Source organism: Gymnoscopelus microlampas, assembly GCF_963454915.1.
Source record: "Gymnoscopelus microlampas genome assembly, chromosome: 1".
Lineage (NCBI taxonomy): Eukaryota > Metazoa > Chordata > Actinopteri > Myctophiformes > Myctophidae > Gymnoscopelus > Gymnoscopelus microlampas.
Genome location: NC_139962.1, coordinates 17067008 through 17086528, shown reverse-complemented (window position 1 = coordinate 17086528; position 19521 = coordinate 17067008). Strand labels below are relative to the sequence as shown.

The 19521-nt window shown below is 40.6% G+C and overlaps 2 protein-coding genes across 12 annotated transcripts in view; both read right to left on the bottom strand.

Moving 5' to 3' along the window:
* Positions 1 to 159: 159 nt before the first annotated feature.
* Positions 160 to 10613, bottom strand: wdsub1 (WD repeat, sterile alpha motif and U-box domain containing 1). Its single transcript, XM_084053062.1, has 13 exons — positions 10559 to 10613; positions 8448 to 8859; positions 7450 to 7637; positions 6899 to 6982; positions 6465 to 6558; positions 6172 to 6205; positions 5994 to 6034; positions 5702 to 5808; positions 5428 to 5445; positions 4287 to 4313; positions 3406 to 3585; positions 1996 to 2130; positions 160 to 1363 (listed from the first exon to the last, which is right to left on the bottom strand). The coding sequence occupies exons 2-13, from the start codon at positions 8843 to 8845 to the stop codon at positions 1212 to 1214; spliced, it is 1458 nt and encodes a 485-aa protein (XP_083909188.1). The 5' UTR covers positions 8846 to 8859; positions 10559 to 10613; the 3' UTR covers positions 160 to 1211.
* A 2104-nt stretch (positions 10614 to 12717) lies between these two features.
* Positions 12718 to 19521, bottom strand: part of baz2ba (bromodomain adjacent to zinc finger domain, 2Ba) — a 90088-nt gene continuing 83284 nt past the window's right edge. For 8 of the 11 annotated variants that reach the window (XM_084052969.1, XM_084052966.1, XM_084052972.1 and 5 more), the window contains 7 exons: positions 18584 to 18744; positions 17033 to 17355; positions 16164 to 16299; positions 15343 to 15489; positions 14847 to 15160; positions 14315 to 14458; positions 12718 to 14160 (listed from right to left, as the gene is read on the bottom strand). In XM_084052969.1, coding sequence (XP_083909095.1) covers positions 14004 to 14160; positions 14315 to 14458; positions 14847 to 15160; positions 15343 to 15489; positions 16164 to 16299; positions 17033 to 17355; positions 18584 to 18744 — 1382 coding nt within the window. In that variant the 3' untranslated portion in view covers positions 12718 to 14003. The remainder of the gene's footprint in view (positions 14161 to 14314; positions 14459 to 14846; positions 15161 to 15342; positions 15490 to 16163; positions 16300 to 17032; positions 17356 to 18583; positions 18745 to 19521) is intronic. The other 3 variants (XM_084052975.1, XM_084052967.1, XM_084052968.1) reach the window with 1 other exon arrangement.

Here is a 19521-nt window from a genome sequence, read left to right as displayed (position 1 = left end):
TATATTTCTCTGTTAAGTGTTCATCTTGTCAGTGTTACAGCCTTAAAAGGAATTAACTTGTACACTGGAGACTTTTCTTGGTACATTTGATAACAAGGCGCTGCAGAGACATTACTGGATCTCTGTTGTAAACTATTTATAGAATTAATTGCTCCAATCTACATGGTATTGTATTTATTTTTGCATAGCAGAGAACATGTTGATATGAAATGTTTATTGGACTTAAAAGTGAGCGTTTACAAATGGAACAGTTAAGCTTAAACATGGTAGGATCCATGTTCTTAATAGTACATGTAAATATTTGTCTTATGTAATATTCAGAGTCATAATATAAATTAGATTACAGACAATGTTACCACATTGCCATGTGGTATAATAAAACATTTATGAAGACGAATCCCTCTTCCTCTTTTATCTCTAGACATTAACACAAAGTTGATATGGCCACATCTATTCATTTATTGCACAAAAGATGGATGCATGGGTCAAGCTAAGCATGATGTAAACCACATACACAAGAACTAATAGTTAATCAAAAGAACTAAGTGTTAATCAAACAGACACCATGAACTAATGAACTTATGAGGAGACATAACAGCACTGCTTGACACAGCTAATGATGATATGCTGCCTAAACAAAAAAAATGGCATGGTTCTACAATATCCCTCAGTCACAACAAAGCATTAATCTCAACAAATGCAACTCCAGCAGGACAAAAGTGCAGACACTGACAATATAGAGTAACTCTACATGCAACTTTCACATATACATATACAATGCTACTACGTCTACTTGGTGTGGTTCAATGAGTGCAGACCCCCACCAAGGCCTAGAAATCTCCTCAGTTTGCTTAATTGAAAGTGTAGCCTGGTGGTGCACAGTCAATTTCAAGTCAATTCAGCTTTTACTTTTAAAGATACGTTGGTCTCAGCCAGACAAACAAACAAACAAACAAACAAACAAACAGACAGACAGATAGATGAAAACACAGGGGTGAAAACATAGCCTTGTTGGCAGAGGTAAGGAGCTATACTACAGTGAACTGAATCAAAGTATACTGTAGATATTCCTACATTTTACACCTGCATCTTTAAAACCCACAATAAGTTAAATTACACTGTCAATGTGTCCCTTTAAGCATTGATTGTGGTTTCATTGTATTTCTTTATTGATTTATTGTAGATAAATTGGATAGAGAGTATTTGGAATGCTAATGGCTGGTCCTCCAGCGTCCGATGGCCATCTTCAGGGTGTGGTTTGGGGTGAGCAAGGTCGTCAGTAGAGGGAGGTTAGTCATGGGGCTGGAGCGGTTCTTGGTGTTGATCCAGCTCTCAATGGCTTCTCTCTCATATGAATAACCATCTGTTTAGAAAATGTACACAGCATGTTCAATGCAAAATACACAGACCAACAAGTTTATATCCAATACATATTTCAGACAATAGTGCTAGGCATAATTAAGTACCTGCAAAGCTCAATTTAAACTTGCTTGCAGTGCGTTGTTAGCTTGATAATCAGTTCTTGTCGGCAAGTGACCCAGTCGTGCGACGAAATATAAACTATGCATAATATGGATGCTGAACGAGACATGACATTAGGGCTGCAACTATTGAATATTTTCTTCGAAATTATTCTATCATTACTTTTTTTGATTAATCGAATAATCCAGATAATCCATTTCTTTGATAATTTGATAAATGTTCTAATAAATGAATCAACAACAAAAAAAAAGATTATTTAATAATTGACTGACTAGCCCTATTTAATACAGCGTTGCATGAAACTAGTGAAAATAGCTGACACGTGACACGTTGTGAGATTGTAGATCTGTTCTTTTCTCAATTAAAAAGAAAATCATTTAGCTATTAAAAAATAATAATACATTTCTCCCCCCCAAAATTATTGTTTTTCTTAAAATCTATTAAATCGGTTAGTTCGATGAACTGTTACACCCCCACGACATGCAGGCCAGGCAGACTGTTGTCCTGTCTCACCAGCAGCTATGACTGGTTCTCTCATAAACTCTCTGGTGATGGGACACAGGAACTCATCAGGGATGCCTGAACACAGCGATGCACCTTTCAACTCCTCCACCTTCCTCAGCACCTTGCTGCGTAGCCCCACTGACTCTACACACACACACACACACACACACACAGAGGGGACAGGGAACATGACAGAGAAGAGGATAGACATTGTTAAAATACTTTGCCTACATTTTAGGCATTTAGCAGACACTTATCCAGAGAGACTTAGAAAGTGCAAGGTCGTAATAAATGGCATTTACCCTAGTCAACAAAAAACAGGGCTTCTAGGTAAGCAGGCAATGTCAGTTGAAGTAATCACTGTTTACTCAGAATAATTGTTAAACCAACATTTTTGGTTCTAATGCCGTTCTGGCACAGAACCTGACTGCTGTAGAATCATGGAAATAGCAGTTTTTGCCACAGACACACAAATGCGTACAAAGTTGCTCCTAGGCATGAAGCAGAAGCCAGTTTTCAGTCTGAGGCAGACGAAACAAAACTTTAGTTTACTTCAAAGATTCAAAACTCTGACAACTCCAGAAACAGCAGTGGGATGGCATGCTGTCACAACAGCCCCCACAATGCAACATCACCACTCTGATTGAACACAGGAATGAGTGACAGCACTCACTTCCAGGTGGAAAATACATGACAGTGGGATGGAAATGACAGCACAGCATGACAACAGAACTGCAGGCAACTACTAGCCAAGCTGTCTTCAACAAAATACCTTGCGTGTTTTAGGAGAGAATCCTACATCTGAGAAGATAATAAAGTTTCCTCCCTAAACCCCTAAAGTTTATACCCATTTCAGTCTGACATGATTATCAACTAATGCCTGATAATATTATTTGCAAAGCCATTTTATGTGTTATGGAAAATACCATTTTGGGACTGGGTTACATAACCACCAAAGTAGTTTGCACTCTTAACGCAGATTAAAGTCAGTAATGCTGAAACTTGAAAGCTTAATGCCATTATAGTAAAGCCTAATATTATGTAATCTTACAGACTAAAGGGCCATCCACACCAAGCACTATAACTATAATATATTATTCACCACTGTCTTCATTATAGTTGTAGTGTGGACTCTGCCATCCACTTTGGAGTTGGAATAATATTCAAAGCAATATCTTTATAATTAGAGTTAGAGTTATAGTGCTTGGTGTAGACAGCCCTTTAAAACATTCCTTCATTTTCTCATCCATAACCTTCAGTCAACTAAGTAAGATCCCCACCCTAGCACAAATATATATTTTGCACAAACCATACCTCTGTTCCTGAGCCAGGATGAGTGTGCCTACAGTATAACAATGTGTTTGCATGTCTCATACTGTATTACAGGTAATAGAACAATGTGATCTTTGTCTTCCTCACCTATGTGTAAATCTGAGGCCAACGTGTCTTTGGTCAGACAGAGCAGTTCTGTTCCGTCTATGTTGTTTCTTCTGAATGTGTCCACCAGTTCATTCAGGCTCTCCTCTGCCAACCAGGCTGACACGTCCTCCTCTGACCAGTCACTGACCAACAGCTTGGAGTGCCCTGATAGAGTTCTCCCTGTGACCGCAAGACACACGGGAAACCTCAAATCTGTCAGCATATTTCATATTTTTACAGGTTTTTGTAAATTAATGCCCTGTTTTGTACGTTACGTGACAGTTTCGTGCAAAAGTAGTGAAAATAGCTGATCACACCGCATCACATCATGACAGTGACGCTTGCTATTTTTGTAGAATTCAGAAAATCTTTCCTATAATCCTATAATGACATGCCCAAATCAGGACACCAGATTGAGTGGTTAAGTCTGTCTGCGAGTGTGATATTTTTTTTAACCAATGAAAAGTGTTAAGAGCTTTTGACTACATAATAACTATATTGGAACAGGTTTTTTCCCCCCCATTTCCTGAAAAGTAACGGTTTAGCACAAGGTTTCCATCCCGACAACAAAATAAAATTCATGTCTAAATCAGTGTCAGTTGGGAAGAAAGCCAAACAGCCTTCATGCAATATGAATTTTGGAATTTTGCCAATTGGGTTAACATTGAGTGACGCTCAATTATGAGTTTCTAACATGGGTTTAATCAAGTAGGAAGTAAGGTCAACACACTACAGACAAAATAAATGTTTAATCGTGGACACCCCAGACTGATTATCAGTTGAATAAAAGTATGGCTTTCTATCTGGCAAATTAGGTGTGTATTGTCTCCTGCTATTGGTACATATAGTGCAGTATAATAAAGAATGAAGAAGCTTCCTACCTTCACTTGAGATAAAAGTCCCTTCCTCTGTGAAAACAGAAATAGGCAGATTTCAAAATGACAGATCAAATTAGATATATGCAATTGTTATGCAGGACATACCTATGGTGCTTCCCTGTCATCTGTGGTGCTTCCTATGGTGCTTCCCTGTCTTCTATGGTGCTTCCCTGTCTTCTATGGTGCTTCCTATGGTGCTTCCCTGTCTTCTATGGTGCTTCCTATGGAGCTTCTGTCATCTATGGTGCTTCCTATGGTGCTACCCTGTCTTCTAAGGTGCTTTCTATGGTGTCTACCTGTCATCTATGGTGTCTCCCTGTCATCTATGGTGGTGCTTCCCTGTCATCTATGGCAGGGGTTCCCAAAGTTGGGGTCGCGGGACACTAACGGTGGGGTCGCGAAATTATTTTGGGTCATTAAAACAGAATGGATGAAATACATTTTACTATTTTAATACATTACAAATGCGCACCGAACGTGCAAGTTTATGTGCATAAATTACCTCCAGGGTTAGGTGGGGTCGCGAGTCAATGGCCGCATTATTTTGGGTTCGCGGGCTGAAAGGTTTGGGACCCCAGTATCTATGGTGTTCCCTGTCTTCTATGGTGCTTCCTATGGTGCTTCCCTGTCATCTATGGTGTTCCCTGTCTTCTATGGTGCTTCCTATGGTGCTTCCTTGTCATCTATAGTGTTTCCTATGGTTCCTCGTCTAGAAGTTATATGCATTTTTACTTCTTACAGCGTGTACGCATTAGAAATGAAAAAGAGTAATTCTGGCATGGCTGGACAATTTGCCATGTTCGGGGACGGGAAGCCGGCAGGGGAGGGTGACCTCTGTCACTGCACTAGCTGGGAAGGATAGCATGTTCCTCTGCATGCATTACACCCTCTCAGTGAAACTCAGTGGTATCCGGTGATAAGAAGCGGCTGACGACACCATGTTTATCGGAGGAGACATGTGGTTGTCTACACCCTCCTCAGACCAAGCAGTAACGTGGACTATACAAACATGAGAGGAACTGACTGAAAACAACTAAACTGGAGACTGGGGAGTAAATGAAAACAAACAAACAAACTCAACAGGAGAGACGCTCATTATTTCCTGTATTAACGGCATCAGTTGCAGATCAAAGAGAAAACTCACCAGGTAATGACTTCCCTTCTTTCCCACAGACAAGATGAAGAAGGTAGACACAAAGAAAAACACACTATAAAACTACACACCAAATATAGCTGGTACAGTAGTTCAACTTTATGAGGGCCGAGCTATGTCTGTCTGTATGTGTGTGTGTGTGTGTGTGTGTGTGTGTGTGTGTGTGTGTGTGTGTGTGTGTGTGTGTGTGTGTGTGTGTGTGTGTGTGTGTGTGTGTGTGTGTGTGTGTGTGTGTGTGTGTGTGTGTGTGTGTGTGTGTACTCACCACAGCTATTGCCGCCATCCTCCAGCCTCCAGATGTTTACGGTCTTGTCCATGGATCCAGTAGCGATCAACGCCAATGTAGGAGAGAAAGCGCATGCCGTCACGTACCTGTGGCAACACCAGGAACGTTGTCACATCAACAGCAATGATTTCAAATATATGTTACATTTCCACATCAATTGAGTTGATAAGACACATCTACTATCAGTCATGCTTTTATTTACGATTATGTTTTCAAAATATAATAAGGTCACTGATTTCATGTTGTCATCATAATGATGGATCTTATTTACCTTTCGTGTTGGTTCAGTGTGTAAAGCACGACTGCATTATCCTGAAAACGTAATGTTGAAGTCCAGTGAAACTCAAAAGCAAACCTGTTTATATTATAGTTTACAGACCACACAAATAACTTGCTCATTTACTTGTAGACCATTTCCAAGTCAGAAAATAGAGAAGAAAGGTACTTACAGCGTCATAAATTTTAACAGTTTTATCCACAGAGCTGAAAATAAAGAAATGAAGGTTCGATTTTGATTTGAAAACAAATGACTCCATGGTTACAATCTGTTTGCCAGTTTAACTTACACAAACACTGTGAAAAAATTAAAACGCAAAATAATGGGGGAGGTCTCCCCCCTGTGGTTGACAGCAGTACTGAACATTCATATTTAAGTAAGGAGCATCATTTTTGAAGGAAGATTTATTTGGAGGGTCAATCTTGTCACAAAAAGATGAATGTCACCTATTTTAAAATGTCTTACCCTGACACAAGCAGCTGTCCATCTGAGGAGAAGGCACAGGAAAGGACAGGGGCTGTCTGGCTGGTTAGAGTATGTAGGAGCTTCATCTTACAGCCTGGAAGTGTAAATTAAATCAGTGAACCTTTATCTTACTGTTGTGGTACATGAATAGTTGAAAAAAGTAATGATGATGAGAAACAGAGATGAGAAGGATGATAAAAGACTTTTGATAATGAGAGAGAAAGATGATGATGTGAGAGAAAGAGGATGAGAGAAAGAAGATAATGTGAGAGGGAAAAAAATGGTAACAGATGAGAAATAAGATAAAGGGAGTTGTGATGGGAGACAGAGATAATAATGATAGAGAGAGGATGACATAGAGAGCGAGAGAGAGAGAGAGTGAAAGAGAGGCACACTGCAACACCACTGTCAAAATAAAAGCTAGATCCCTGTACCAGAGTCAGTTGTATTTAAGGCCCAGATCTTTAGTTGGCTGTCCTGTCCACAGGATGCTAGATGAAACTGCACCACTTGACCACCTGAAATGTAAAAACATGTTGAAATAAAATGACTGTATTTTTTCCAAAATAATTACTAGTTATTCTCAATCTTTTTTGGGCAGTATGAAGATGATATTAAAGGAATCCATATCAATATGGGTTGATATGGATTCCCAATACTACATTGGTGGGGTTACAGTGCCCCGGTGTTGTGGATTCAAGTCCTAAATGAATACAGTAATTCCTTGCAGAGAGCGTTTCGATTAGAATCAGTTTTAATATTGTGTGTGGGTTCAATTTCCATAACTGTGGATTAGAGTCCCATTTACTGCCAGCAGGTTTCAGTCCCCCTATTGTGTGCGTTTCAGCCCCATATCTTTATTTCTCTTCTCAATACCTTTACATATAGTTTTATGCATTATGTAAAGGACTTTGAATTGCTATGCTAATGTGGAATAGTCCTTGCAATGTTATCGCTATCATTACAAAATCATGTTGCTTCTCACCACTGAAGATTTTGGGAGCAAATGTACAGCAGGTAACCCCCAGGTCATGGGCATTCTTCTCTGCATGAAGCTGGTTCATGTTGAGGTCCCACAGACGGAGGTCCCCATATGTGGACCCAGTCATAAACAGCTGTCCACAGGGACTGAAGGAACAGGCTACCATCGTAGTGTCAGCCACTGCCGCAGTCCTTCAGACAAACAAACCAATACATGGGATGTTAACCACTTTCAACCTGCTCCATCCCTATGTATTTTGGGCATGTCGAACATTTCTAAAAAGTTTCAACATTAAAAAAAATAAAAAAAATAAAAATAAATAGCAGATTTACAGGCTCACAAGTCTGTAGTCATTGTGCGCTTATAGATCCACTATTTTATCTACTTTTGTGCTACACTGTTGTATGACGAAGAATAAAATAGAGCTTAAGTGGTTAATAATATACTGTAGGAAAATAAATTATAATAGTACAGTGCCCTCACTATTATTAGTCTACCTCCCACTATTTAGTGCAGATCCACACTAACACTCGCCAAAGGATCTTCATCCGGATCCTGATGAAAATCATTTAGCGATCAAAACGTTGATCTGCAGTAAACAGCAGGAGCCAATACCAGTGTGTGCGGAATTTGTATTATGCTGATGTTCTGTTTGTCCTGCACCTGATCACCAGAATGAAAGTGAATGCTCTACATTCCCTATGTTATTAAAGTAACACATCTTTTCCCAGACTCAGCTCAAAACTATTGTTATTAGAACTATTGTCAACAGTTGCTCTATGAAGAACTTTGAAGGCTACCATTTTGAAGAACATGCTTTTACTGATTAGCCTGTGGCAAAACTGAAGCTCAGTGGTTCTCAAAGTGTGGTCCGGCCGTTCCAAATGGACCCTTGCAGGTTTGTAACTCTGAGAGTTATGGGGGTCCTCCGGTTTGAGAACCACTGCTGTAGCTCATTAACGTTAAATGGTTAAAAAGGAATTCCATCCTTATCCCTTCACCTGAGCAGCCTTCTAGATGTGAAATCCCATAAAGCCAAGGAACCATCAGATGCACCAGAGACCAGGTGCTTGGAGTCAGGCGAGAACGCACAGATCCTCACAGGACTGCGTCCAGGGTGCTCTAGGACATGTTCTATCTCTCCTGTTGCCGTCGACCAGATGACCATAGTTGCATCCGTTGAACAGGAGGCAAGATATTGACCACAAGCACTGAAGCAACAGCAATGAACGCCATAGCCATGCCCTGATAGTGGGGAGTAGGGCAATTCTGAAAAGTCCTCCGTGTTATAAATTCTGAGGGTTTTGTCTCCAGAACAGGTGGCCAAGTGTGTTGCAGAGAAAGCACACCAGTTGACGTCATCACGGTGGTCTTTCAAAGTGCAAATCAGAGACACCATTTGGAACAGCGATCCTGTGGATCAAATGAGCAAACACAACTTTGAAATGATCTTCTTCTTTTTTTTTACTTGTCACTGCCTCAACAGCTACTTGGCTCATTCAGTAAGATTATCTTTGTAAGGCTGCCATTAGGAGGCTATTAAAGACAGGTAAAAAAAAATAGCTGGCTTAGTATTAAGGAAATACTTTTATGGTATTTTCAGCTTCAAGGGCCATAACGATACAAAGTTGCTGTAGTGTAAAGTGGTAACAAACCGAGAGAACTACCTCTTTAGTCTTTAAGGAGAAAATAAAAGGAATGGATCACATAACTTTTGGATATAGCAATTAACAATACATTTCTATAATATATTAGCTATGGGGAATTGAATTTCAACTAACATAAAATAAGTGTTAAATAGCTCTATATTCTTTCTGATAGTACTCATTGTATAGAGTGTTTGTTCACTAAAAGGAGTCTGCCATGTCTCTCCAGCTCTTTATTAAACAGAAAATGCATTTTCACTGCTCTCTCCTGATTGGCTTAAATGTTGTCACCTACCTGAAAATGTACTAAAGTATATTCTGTTTACTAAAGAGCTGCAGAGACCTCTATGACCTAACAAAGGCTCTGTAGCAATGATTACTATCAGAATAAAGTACTTTAACCTTTTTAACAAAAAATACCAAAAGATATCACTAACCCTACCTTTAAGTAAAAGTATCAATACCACAATGTAGAAATACTCTGTTACAAGTAAGAGTGCAGTATTAAAAATGTACTTGATTAAAAGTATAAAAGTATTGACATCAAAATATACTTAAAGTACCAAAGGTAGAAAGTACTCATTGTGCAGAATGTCCCATGTCCCAAGTTCAAAATATATAAAAACTGAAGTGGTACTCAATAAAAACAAAGTTATAAAAAAAAAACTGAAGTGGTTAGTGTGTTTTTTAATAATAATCAAAATCTACAAAGTAACTAGTAACTAAATAATTGTAGTGGAGTACAAGTACAATATTTGCCTCTGAGATGTATTGGAGTAGAAGTAAAAGTAAAAAAATATTCCTCAAAATTGTACAGTACTTGAGTACACGTACTTACCCACTGAGCATTTTTTGGTCTATTAGACGTCTAAAATACGTCTAAGGGGTAGGCTAAAACAGGGTTATAAATGGTCTACTGGTGAAAGTTTTTTAGCGGTCTAGGCTTAGCCTAGACGTTGATTAGCTGTTTTTTAAACGTTTATTTATAGACCGTCTATATTATAGACGTTGAAATGACGTCTTTAATATAGACGGTCTATAAATAAACGTTTAAAAAACAGCTAATCAACGTCTAGGCTAAGCCTAGACCGCTAAAAAACTTTCACCAGTAGACCATTTATAACCCTGTTTTAGACGGAGGTCTAATAGACGACTATGGCTCAGTGGGTAGTTACTTTACACCACTGGATATTACATTAATTTCATGTATTCCAGAAAAAAATACATGAAACGTATACGTAAATATCACAGCATTTCTAGCCATGGTTCACATGACGCTTGTATGGTGACAGTCATGTTTCAGGGCTAACAGCCATTCTAGAGCTATAAACTACCAGCTGTAACGTTAGTGTTGTCTAGAAGTTATTTACTTTCGATATAAGTGAAAATATTCTCGAATATAAAACTATAGGACGAATCAGAAGCAGAAATTGTTGACCAACAACTGTGAAATATAACGTAATAACCTTTGTTAATCCTGCTGTCTTGCGGACTCTGTTTACTTCCGTGGTCAATGACTGCACTGTCAGCTGACCATGACGCATTATGACGTCACGGGGAGCACTTGACTGTCATATCATGACAGTGGTTCTGGTTCACAAACTTTTTCATGTCAAGGACCCCCAAATTGACACTTATTAGCCCGTGGACATGCCTGGGACCCCCATAAGAGAAGATTTTTACAGCTCTAGCAGTGATTCTCAACCATTTTCATTTCAAGGACCCCCAGTTTGACATGCATTAGGCTACGTAGCTCTGGTTCAGAGCGTTAGTGAGTTCCCTCTAACGCTCTGGAAGATCTGTAGAGGGCACTGTGGAGTAAATACAAATAATATCCGTCTCGCTGACATATTTTATTTTCTGCCCAAAAAGTGTATTTTACAGAGTAGGTGGCGTGCGTTTAGGCGTGCGGGGTTGGAGAATAGACTTTCAACAACACAAAACAGCCTTTGCTTCAGTGAGTAGCGAAATGGTTTAGTTTATTTTCACTACACTTGAACGCTGGCAGGGCAGTGGAATTCCTTGTACATGCGCAGAGCGAGGGGTCTTCCAGAGCGTTAGAGGGAACTCACTAACGCTCTGAACCAGAGCTATAGGCTACGGAGCCTCATTTTATAACATTCTATCTCTGGGACCCCAATTTATATTGTAAAAATCAATGTTGATTTAACTCTGAGAGTATACAAATGGAACCAAATGGACCCTAACGGGTCCATTTGGTTCCATTTGTACACTCTCAGTTGAAAGGAGAAACTGCATGGCCACCGATCGGATTAAAATGCTTTTTATTGAACAATACGGAAGATACGGGTACTTCTGTGGCCCCAAACAGAATTGTAACATCCGTGGCCATGAGCTAAGCACTTTATATTTGAAATCTCAACGTGGAAACTAACACAGTGTCATCATGTATACATGATAATGACACTGTGTTGTGTACTACTTTCTGCTTTATTTTTATTGCAGAAAGTGATTACATGAAACTTAAATGCATGCATATGCATCTACATATGCATGCATACACAGTATGTACAGCATTGGTTCTCAAAGTGGGGTCCGGGGCACCCCAGGGGTCCTTGAGGGAGTTCCAGGGGGTCCCCAGCTAAATGATGGATAGTTAGGAACCAAATAGACCCTTATGGGTCTGTAACTTGAGAGTGTACAAATGGAACCAAATGGACCGATAGGGTCCATTTGGTTCCATTTGTACACTCTCAAGTTACATTAACATTAATTTTACAATATAAATTGGGGTCTCAGAGATAGAAATGCCATTAAACTGGGGGTCCTTGCAAATAAAATGTTTAAGAATCACTGCTAGAGCCGTAAAGATCTTCTTTTATGGGGGTCCCTGGTATATATTTTCAAATGGGGGTCCGTGGGCTAATAAGTGTCAATTTGGGGGTCCTTGGCACGAAAAAGTTTGAGAACCACTGATGTACAGAACAGCACGCATGTATGTTGAGTGCATGTATGTCACTCTGTCCACTAGAGGGTGCTAAAACACCATAACAAACGGACTGAAACACACTACCAGACAATCCGAACGAAAGATGATGAGCCATATGGCCTATCCATGTTCTATGTCAGTGGTTCTCAACATGTGGGGTGGGTCCCCACGTGATGACACTATGATCAGCATCTGCTGCTGATCATAGTGTCAAGTTCAAATTAATCTGATCTTCAATAAGATATTATTCAATGGTCTTTAAAAAAAAAAAAAGACCATTACTGCATCAAATGTAATCACCAAACTATACTGGTCAAACATTGGCCAAATTGTCAAATAATATAAGAAAGTCAAAATTTGTGAAAATAGCAGATCAACAAGCTCACAACGCCTTGTGTTATGAGGCGTTGTGAGCTTGTAGATCTGCTATTTTCACTATATTTATCTGCAGGGTCCCCAGTTCAAATATTATAATTTTGGGGGGTCACAACCTGAAAAGGTTGAGAACCACTGCTCTAGGTTGTTTTGTTTAGTAGTAAAAAAAAAAAAAAAAAAAAGAAGAAAAGGAGTATATTCAGTACTATTATATAATAGTACACATCCACAGCATAGATATTTAAACAAATTTCTTAATGGGATCATATGGTTTACGGAAAGGAAAAACAACAGAGTCACTTAGGTTGAAAAACATCCTTTTAATAGGTCCGTGCCACACACTAGTGAAAAATAAAGCTCCTACAAAAGAATGATACTTTTATTCCACAATATCTTAAATAAAGTAACTTCAAGTACTTTTGACTTGGGTACAAAACAACTCTAGCTGCCTCCATTAGGCCACAACACACAGCAAGGTTCAACACAGTGGTTACAAATGGCCTTAGGTCCTCTGTACTGTGGCAGATATGAGGAAATGCATCAGGGAAGCATAACTTGAATGCTTGTTCCTTTTTTTCTGGCATGGGAAGGAATGATTACTGTGTCACTGTCCGACTTTGGAGGCCTTGTTGGATTGAAATCATATACAAAAAAATTAAAATAACATCATAAAAATGAAAACTAAATAAAACGATAACATCCCCTACATGCCCCTGTTGGAAGGGTAGGCACTACCAAGATTAAGGATACCACAGTGTTTGCAGAGGATATGTATATGCTGTACAAACAATATTTATGATAATGTTTCCATCACGTTCCACTAAAATAGAATGCTACAATCATTCTAAGGCATAAACAATATCTTAATATTCTTAAACAATTTTTACACATCGTTCCAAACAAGACATAATATTGACATTAATAAACAGTATATACACAAGAATCACCATTGTCTATCTGTCCAGCTGCTATTCCTGTCAATAAATGCAGTTTTACAGTTTGAACATAATGAATACAGTCCTCTGATGCACCAAAGCACTGAACAGTGTAAACAGTTGAGTTTTTTTTGTGTGTGATTTATTTATTATTATTTTTTTCTTGGCTTTGTTTCATATTTGGGAGAAAATCCTAACACAAAGACATTCCTTTTTCAATTCAAAGCAGTTGAGCTGATTCTTCCTTTTCATAGAAAATGAAGTGGACCTTTGATTCATAAATAATTATTACAAAATTAAATACATTCACTATAATACGATTAAATAAAAAAAGGATATTTACAAGTAGTGGAAAGTATTCTAACGCAGTTTCATCAGTGACAGTTGAGGATTCATTCAGTGCAGTGTTCTGAGACAGGGAATGGTATTGCACTATGACACCCCATTTCTCTGGGACTCTTTGGGGCTTATATCCCTGTTGTAAAAACCAGCGCACCATGTACGGTGACTTTCTTCTAATCTAGATGACGTCCTTCTCTATGTGTCCGAGGCTTGCGACTTCAGCCATGGTGCAAAGCCACATTCTTCAAAATACCTGGTGCTCCGTTGTGAAAAGTAGAATGGGTTTGTATGGGGAGAATCCGAACGGATCTAGTTTGTTTGCTTCAGAAGCTCCGTCCAGCGCTTCTCAAAGAACTTCCTCATATTATGACCGGCTCTACCAATATCTGAATTGTCTTCATTGAATTTTTCACAGTTATCAAAGACCAGGTTGACGTCAATAATGAAGGTCTCCAGGTTTTGATACCTGAAAGGAGAGCAAATGCGTTGTGACAGTGAGAAACGTAGCAACGTAAACTGTAATGTGTGGTTAGTAAAAATGTGCAGAATGTACAATAATTATGGCCTCTGTAGGTATTCATGACAATGTGGAGCAAAGAACCAAATCAACTTGAACTCACTGGCTGCTAACCAGCTTCTCGCGTATGGTGGAGAAGTCCATGGGCTTCTTGATGACCTTCCTGTATCCAGGGACAGACTTCAGATTGACAGGTGTGAGGAAAGGCCATGCATCCTGGTGCCGCTCCAACTCAGCCAAGAGAACCCTTTTGAGCACAACACACACACACACACGCACGCGCACACGCACGCGTACGCGCACGCGCACACGCACACACACACACACACACACACACACACACACACACACACACACACACACATTGCGAATGTGAATTTTGTTTGTGGAAAAGTCTGTTGGACTCTATTGGACTTGACTCTTGTACAATTGGGATGCAGGAAATGTATAACGGAAGAAAGGAAAGAAAGAAAGAAAGAAAGAAAGAAAGAAAGAAAGAAAGAAAGAACAGCATAATGAGCATATCATTCCCTGCACCTTGCTAGTGGCGTCATGTAGAAGCTGGAAGCTTATTGTACTGTTACATAAGACTTTGTGTATGAGGATCATGATCAGGCCAAGGGTGCATACAGTACCTGCACAGGCCCAAGTCCCTGTTGTTGTCTCTAGCCGTCTTGGCTCGTTTGACGCACACAGGGCTCTCCTGATTGGCTGCCGCTGCTGGAGGAACTGGAGAACTCTCTTCGGGCTTCCTCTTCCTATTGGCATCTTTCGCTCCCTTCTTGGGCGTACTGCTGGCGCTAGCCGAGTCCTCCTCTGGCACCTCCACGTTACCGCCCTGCTTCCCGTTCTTCTTCACCTCCACACCTTTCTTGCCTCCCCCTCCTCCCCCACTAGGTGTCACTGGTTTGCTCTGAGGTTTTTTGTTTTTGGGAGATGGACCGCTTGCCTATGGACAGTAAACAATGCTGAATGTAAAATGGATATTTTCCCATTGCATAAAAAAACATAACAGATGCCATGTTTCATATTGAATATGTGTCAAATTATATGAGGTGTGACTGGCTTGAGTTCCGGACGTGGTACTGAATAAGCCTAAATGCATCGTGTGGTAGTTAACTGTCTTGGTACCTTGGATATACAGGATGGGCAGTACCAGTCTCCCTCAGGGATGCTGGTGATCTTGGGTTTGTGACAATAGGTATGGCAGCCTTTGTCGCAGCCATCACACAGCAGAAGCAGGTCCTCATTGTCTCCCTTTCTGCACAGCTGACAGTACTACAGAACAAAGCACAGTTCTCAGAAGTTTGGTCATTATGCCAATTCCAGATTTCCTGTGTATTTTTGTCTCCTGTCACAGCTAACCCCTACAGTTCTGTCGCAAAAGTAAAAAATATATTAATATTTTGTAGTCTTTCCATCCACTACTGTTATGCGAATATTAGGAGTTGGGTCATCAACATAAGCAGTAGGTGGCACTAATTCTCCAGTAAGGTGAGACGTATATTCATTTAAAATGTATTTTATTATTAGACATGAAACAAGATTTTTGTTGGTAAATAATATTTTGAACAGCCTATTCTGCCACACTTAAGTATGCTGGTTGAGCAGCAGGGCTGAGTTTCTTTCAATTATGTCAAATAGGCCTATGTGTGGAAACTATTTGGCAGAATGAGTTAATATAGAATCAAAAAGCTCACAACAGCAATGTGTTCTGAGCTTATAGACCTGCTATTTTAGAAATTATGATTTATTTATTTTTTAACACAAATCTTCTCTTCTGGGGTCCTTGCCACAAATTATTTTCAAATGAGGGTCCGCAGCCAAATACCTATCAATTTGGGGGTCCTAGACACGAAACGTTTGAGAAACACTGATGTACACAACAATGACTGCTTTTAAGAGGGGGGGAAATCCATGATGGTTGTCATTATTTTTTATTCTCTGCTCACCACTTTCATGATGGACCTCTCCCATGCAATGGACTTCTGTAGCTGTTGGATGCACATGGCCAGCTGGGCAGCACTGCGCACTTCAGTGATGGCTTTCCTCCACACTTTCATGCCATGGGCCACCTCTTCCTCACCCCTGCGAGAAAACACATAGTGAGGGATCAGAAGGAGAAGCCGGGGTACACACAGGGAGCACAGGAAGCACACACACACACACACACACACACACACGCACGCGCACACGCACACGCACACGCACACGCGCACACACACACACACACACACACACACACACACACACACACACACACACACACACACGATCAGTCAAACTAGCCGCCAGCAAGACAGCAGACCACAGAGAGCTCCAGTTGTGAGGAGACAGGCATGACGATTTTTGAGGGGTCGGGGTGCAGGGCATTAGGGGGGACGGGTACACACTGAAACCGCCACGCACGTAAAGGGACACCCATGCAGAAAGTGAGAGAGTGGAACCCGATGAGAGCACAGGGCGAGAGAGTCATGAATATGCCCTTAATCAAGTTCACAGATGCAACAACAACCATGCAGACGGCTGCAGGAAGAAAAAAACGTCAATGTTACTGAACTCCACACCAAAGAGTTATTGTGTGCGTGTGGGGTGGGGTCGTTAGAAAAAGAAATAAAACACGAACCGAAATGATGCGAGTAGAAAGACAAAAAAAAAATCAGTTGTGAAGGCAGCCTTCAAGTGTTTTTTTTAAATAGTAGGGGAGGGGGGAACAAAGCACACAGAGAGAGAAAGAGATAGATGTTTTTTTGTTTGTTTGTTGTTGTTTTTTCAGTGCAGGGGTGGGGTGGGGGGGACATTGGTTGGAGAGATGACCTACCCTTCCCTGTCAGCACTAGTGGACGGGGCGGGGGCGGGGACAGTGACCGTACCCACATTATCCAGCCTGATCTGTATGGTGGTACCTAAGGGACTCCTCAGGTACCTGCGCTCGACGTTGCGCTCCAGATCGGCCAGGCGCGTCACTGCAATGTCCAGCGGATTGTCCGGGTGACGCATCACCCCGCCCTTCTCTGCCCGCTCCTCCGGATGCTCCTTGGGTTCCTTGTCCCCTCCTGCCGTCAGCGCCGGTTTGGTGGGCGGCTTGTGCTCGTAGTACACCAGGTCCTCCCGCTCGGACTGGGGATCCGGGTACGTCCAGCCCTGGGCACAGGACACAAACGGTGAGGGTCTTGCGGAGTGTGCGTGTGAAGGTGTGTGTGCACAGTAAAATCCTCAGTGTTCATTTTGGTCAATTTTCATACTCTCTGAGTTAAATTCACACCAAGGATTTTACTATGTTTGTGGATTTGGTTGTGTGCTTTTCCACTGCATGGTACAGGTGTAACAGCCCAAAATATATCCCCGGCCAAACTATACCCGGGGTGAAAGTGGGCACGCCTGTTTCATACCCTGAGGTATATTCTGAGCTAGTCCAGTTTACCCCGGCTGTTACATCGGCTCAATTCAACTCTACTCGACTCTCAGTTTTGGCACTATAGGTACTTCGTTTTCTACTGCAGATAGGGTAACCAGAAGAGTGGGCACCTGAGAAGTCTAGCTGTATCCGCTTTAATGTAGCTGGTCATAATATTGGCGTAATGTGAAAGTGCAATGACGTCATATTCATGGTGACAAACACAGGAACAATGGAGGATATCAAAAGCATGTGTTCTTTATTCTACGTATGTGGGCTGTTTATCACAGCAAGGACACAAATGTTGTTTCATAAGAAATGTTTTATTTGCGGCTGCTATAGTAGCTTGGTTATCGCCGGTTTGTGCCAGAAATTGTGCCAGAAAAACGCAGTGACGCAGTGATTCTAGTGACGATTTTCTCTGACCAATCGATAGTCTGGAGTACTTTCATATCACCTTTGGTATTGCCTTGCTTGGAAACTTGATGGAGGTAATATATAGTAATTATTTTTTTACTGGCCTCGGTACTCTGCACAGCTTTTGTTCGATGGAAAACCAACGAAGGCAATTGGAGTTGAGCCCGTACCATGCGGTGGAAACGTGTCATATGACAGTGAGAGTCTGTGTCTACATCAGTGGTTCTCAACATGGGGTCCAGGGATCCCCAGGGATCCTTGAGGGGGATTGAGAGGATCCTCAGCTAAATGATTGATAGATAGGAACCAAATGGACCTGCAGAGTTCTGTAACTCCAAGAGTGTAGAAATGGAACCAAATAGACCAGTAAATGAGTCCATTTGGTTCCAATTGTACACTATTGCAGTTAAATTAACACCGAGGATTTTACAGTGTAGATTGGAGTCTCAGAGATTAAGAATATCATATCATATCAATTTGTTAGGCAACGTACCGTTGCCTAACAAATATCAAACTGGGGGTGCTTGAAATGAAAAAGGTTGAAGATGGCTGGTCTACCTTGACTTGCAGGCTGGCTGAGGTGACCTTCCTCTCCAGTTCCTCCACCTGCTGTAGCACAGCGATGTCCATCTCCATGGCCTGCTCCTCCACACACCAGCCCCGCACTGACTCCACGCTCACCTGGCTCTCCTCCAGCTCACACAGCTCTATCATAGCCACTGGACGCACCACATGACACATGCAGTCACAAAGATCAGTCAAACTCACCATTGCATACATTATCATAATAATCTTTATTTGTACAGCTTTATAATTGGGACAAGCAATATAATTAGATAGAGCAGTAGAAACAAAGAACAGAATACACACAAAATGCTGTAAATACTGTATATATACAGGACAGGTATATACAGTATATAAACATATTCAGTATGTATATGAAATATAAAATGTATTAATAATCATAATAATAATAATACAATAAATAAATAATACATAAATAGTACCACTGCTATTCACTGTGACTGCCATAACTAATGGCATTCAGCCACACGGTGGAATCAAATGGTTTATGTAAGGCTATGCTTATGGGATCTTCTTCACAGAGCAGTTAAGCCTTCTGTTTTTTAAATCCATAAAGACCACTAAAACACTAAATGATTTCAATGACAGCCAATGAAAACTGTACAAAATAATCCATTTCCCGTCCTCTTGTATATGCATCTTGGGCTTACCGTTAGTGCTGCAACGATCGACATTTTTCGATTATTTCTCGAACACATTTACATTTTCTTATTTTTTAACGAAATGATTAACCACTTCAGGGTTATTTTATACTTTGTCGCACAATAGTGTTGTGCAAAATAGTGAATATAACTATTCTCACAACGCGTCACTTTGTGAGATTGTAGATCTGCAATTTTATTTTTTTTTAATATTTTGAAACGTTTCACCTATAATGACATGCCCAGAATAGGAATAGATATCAATCGATT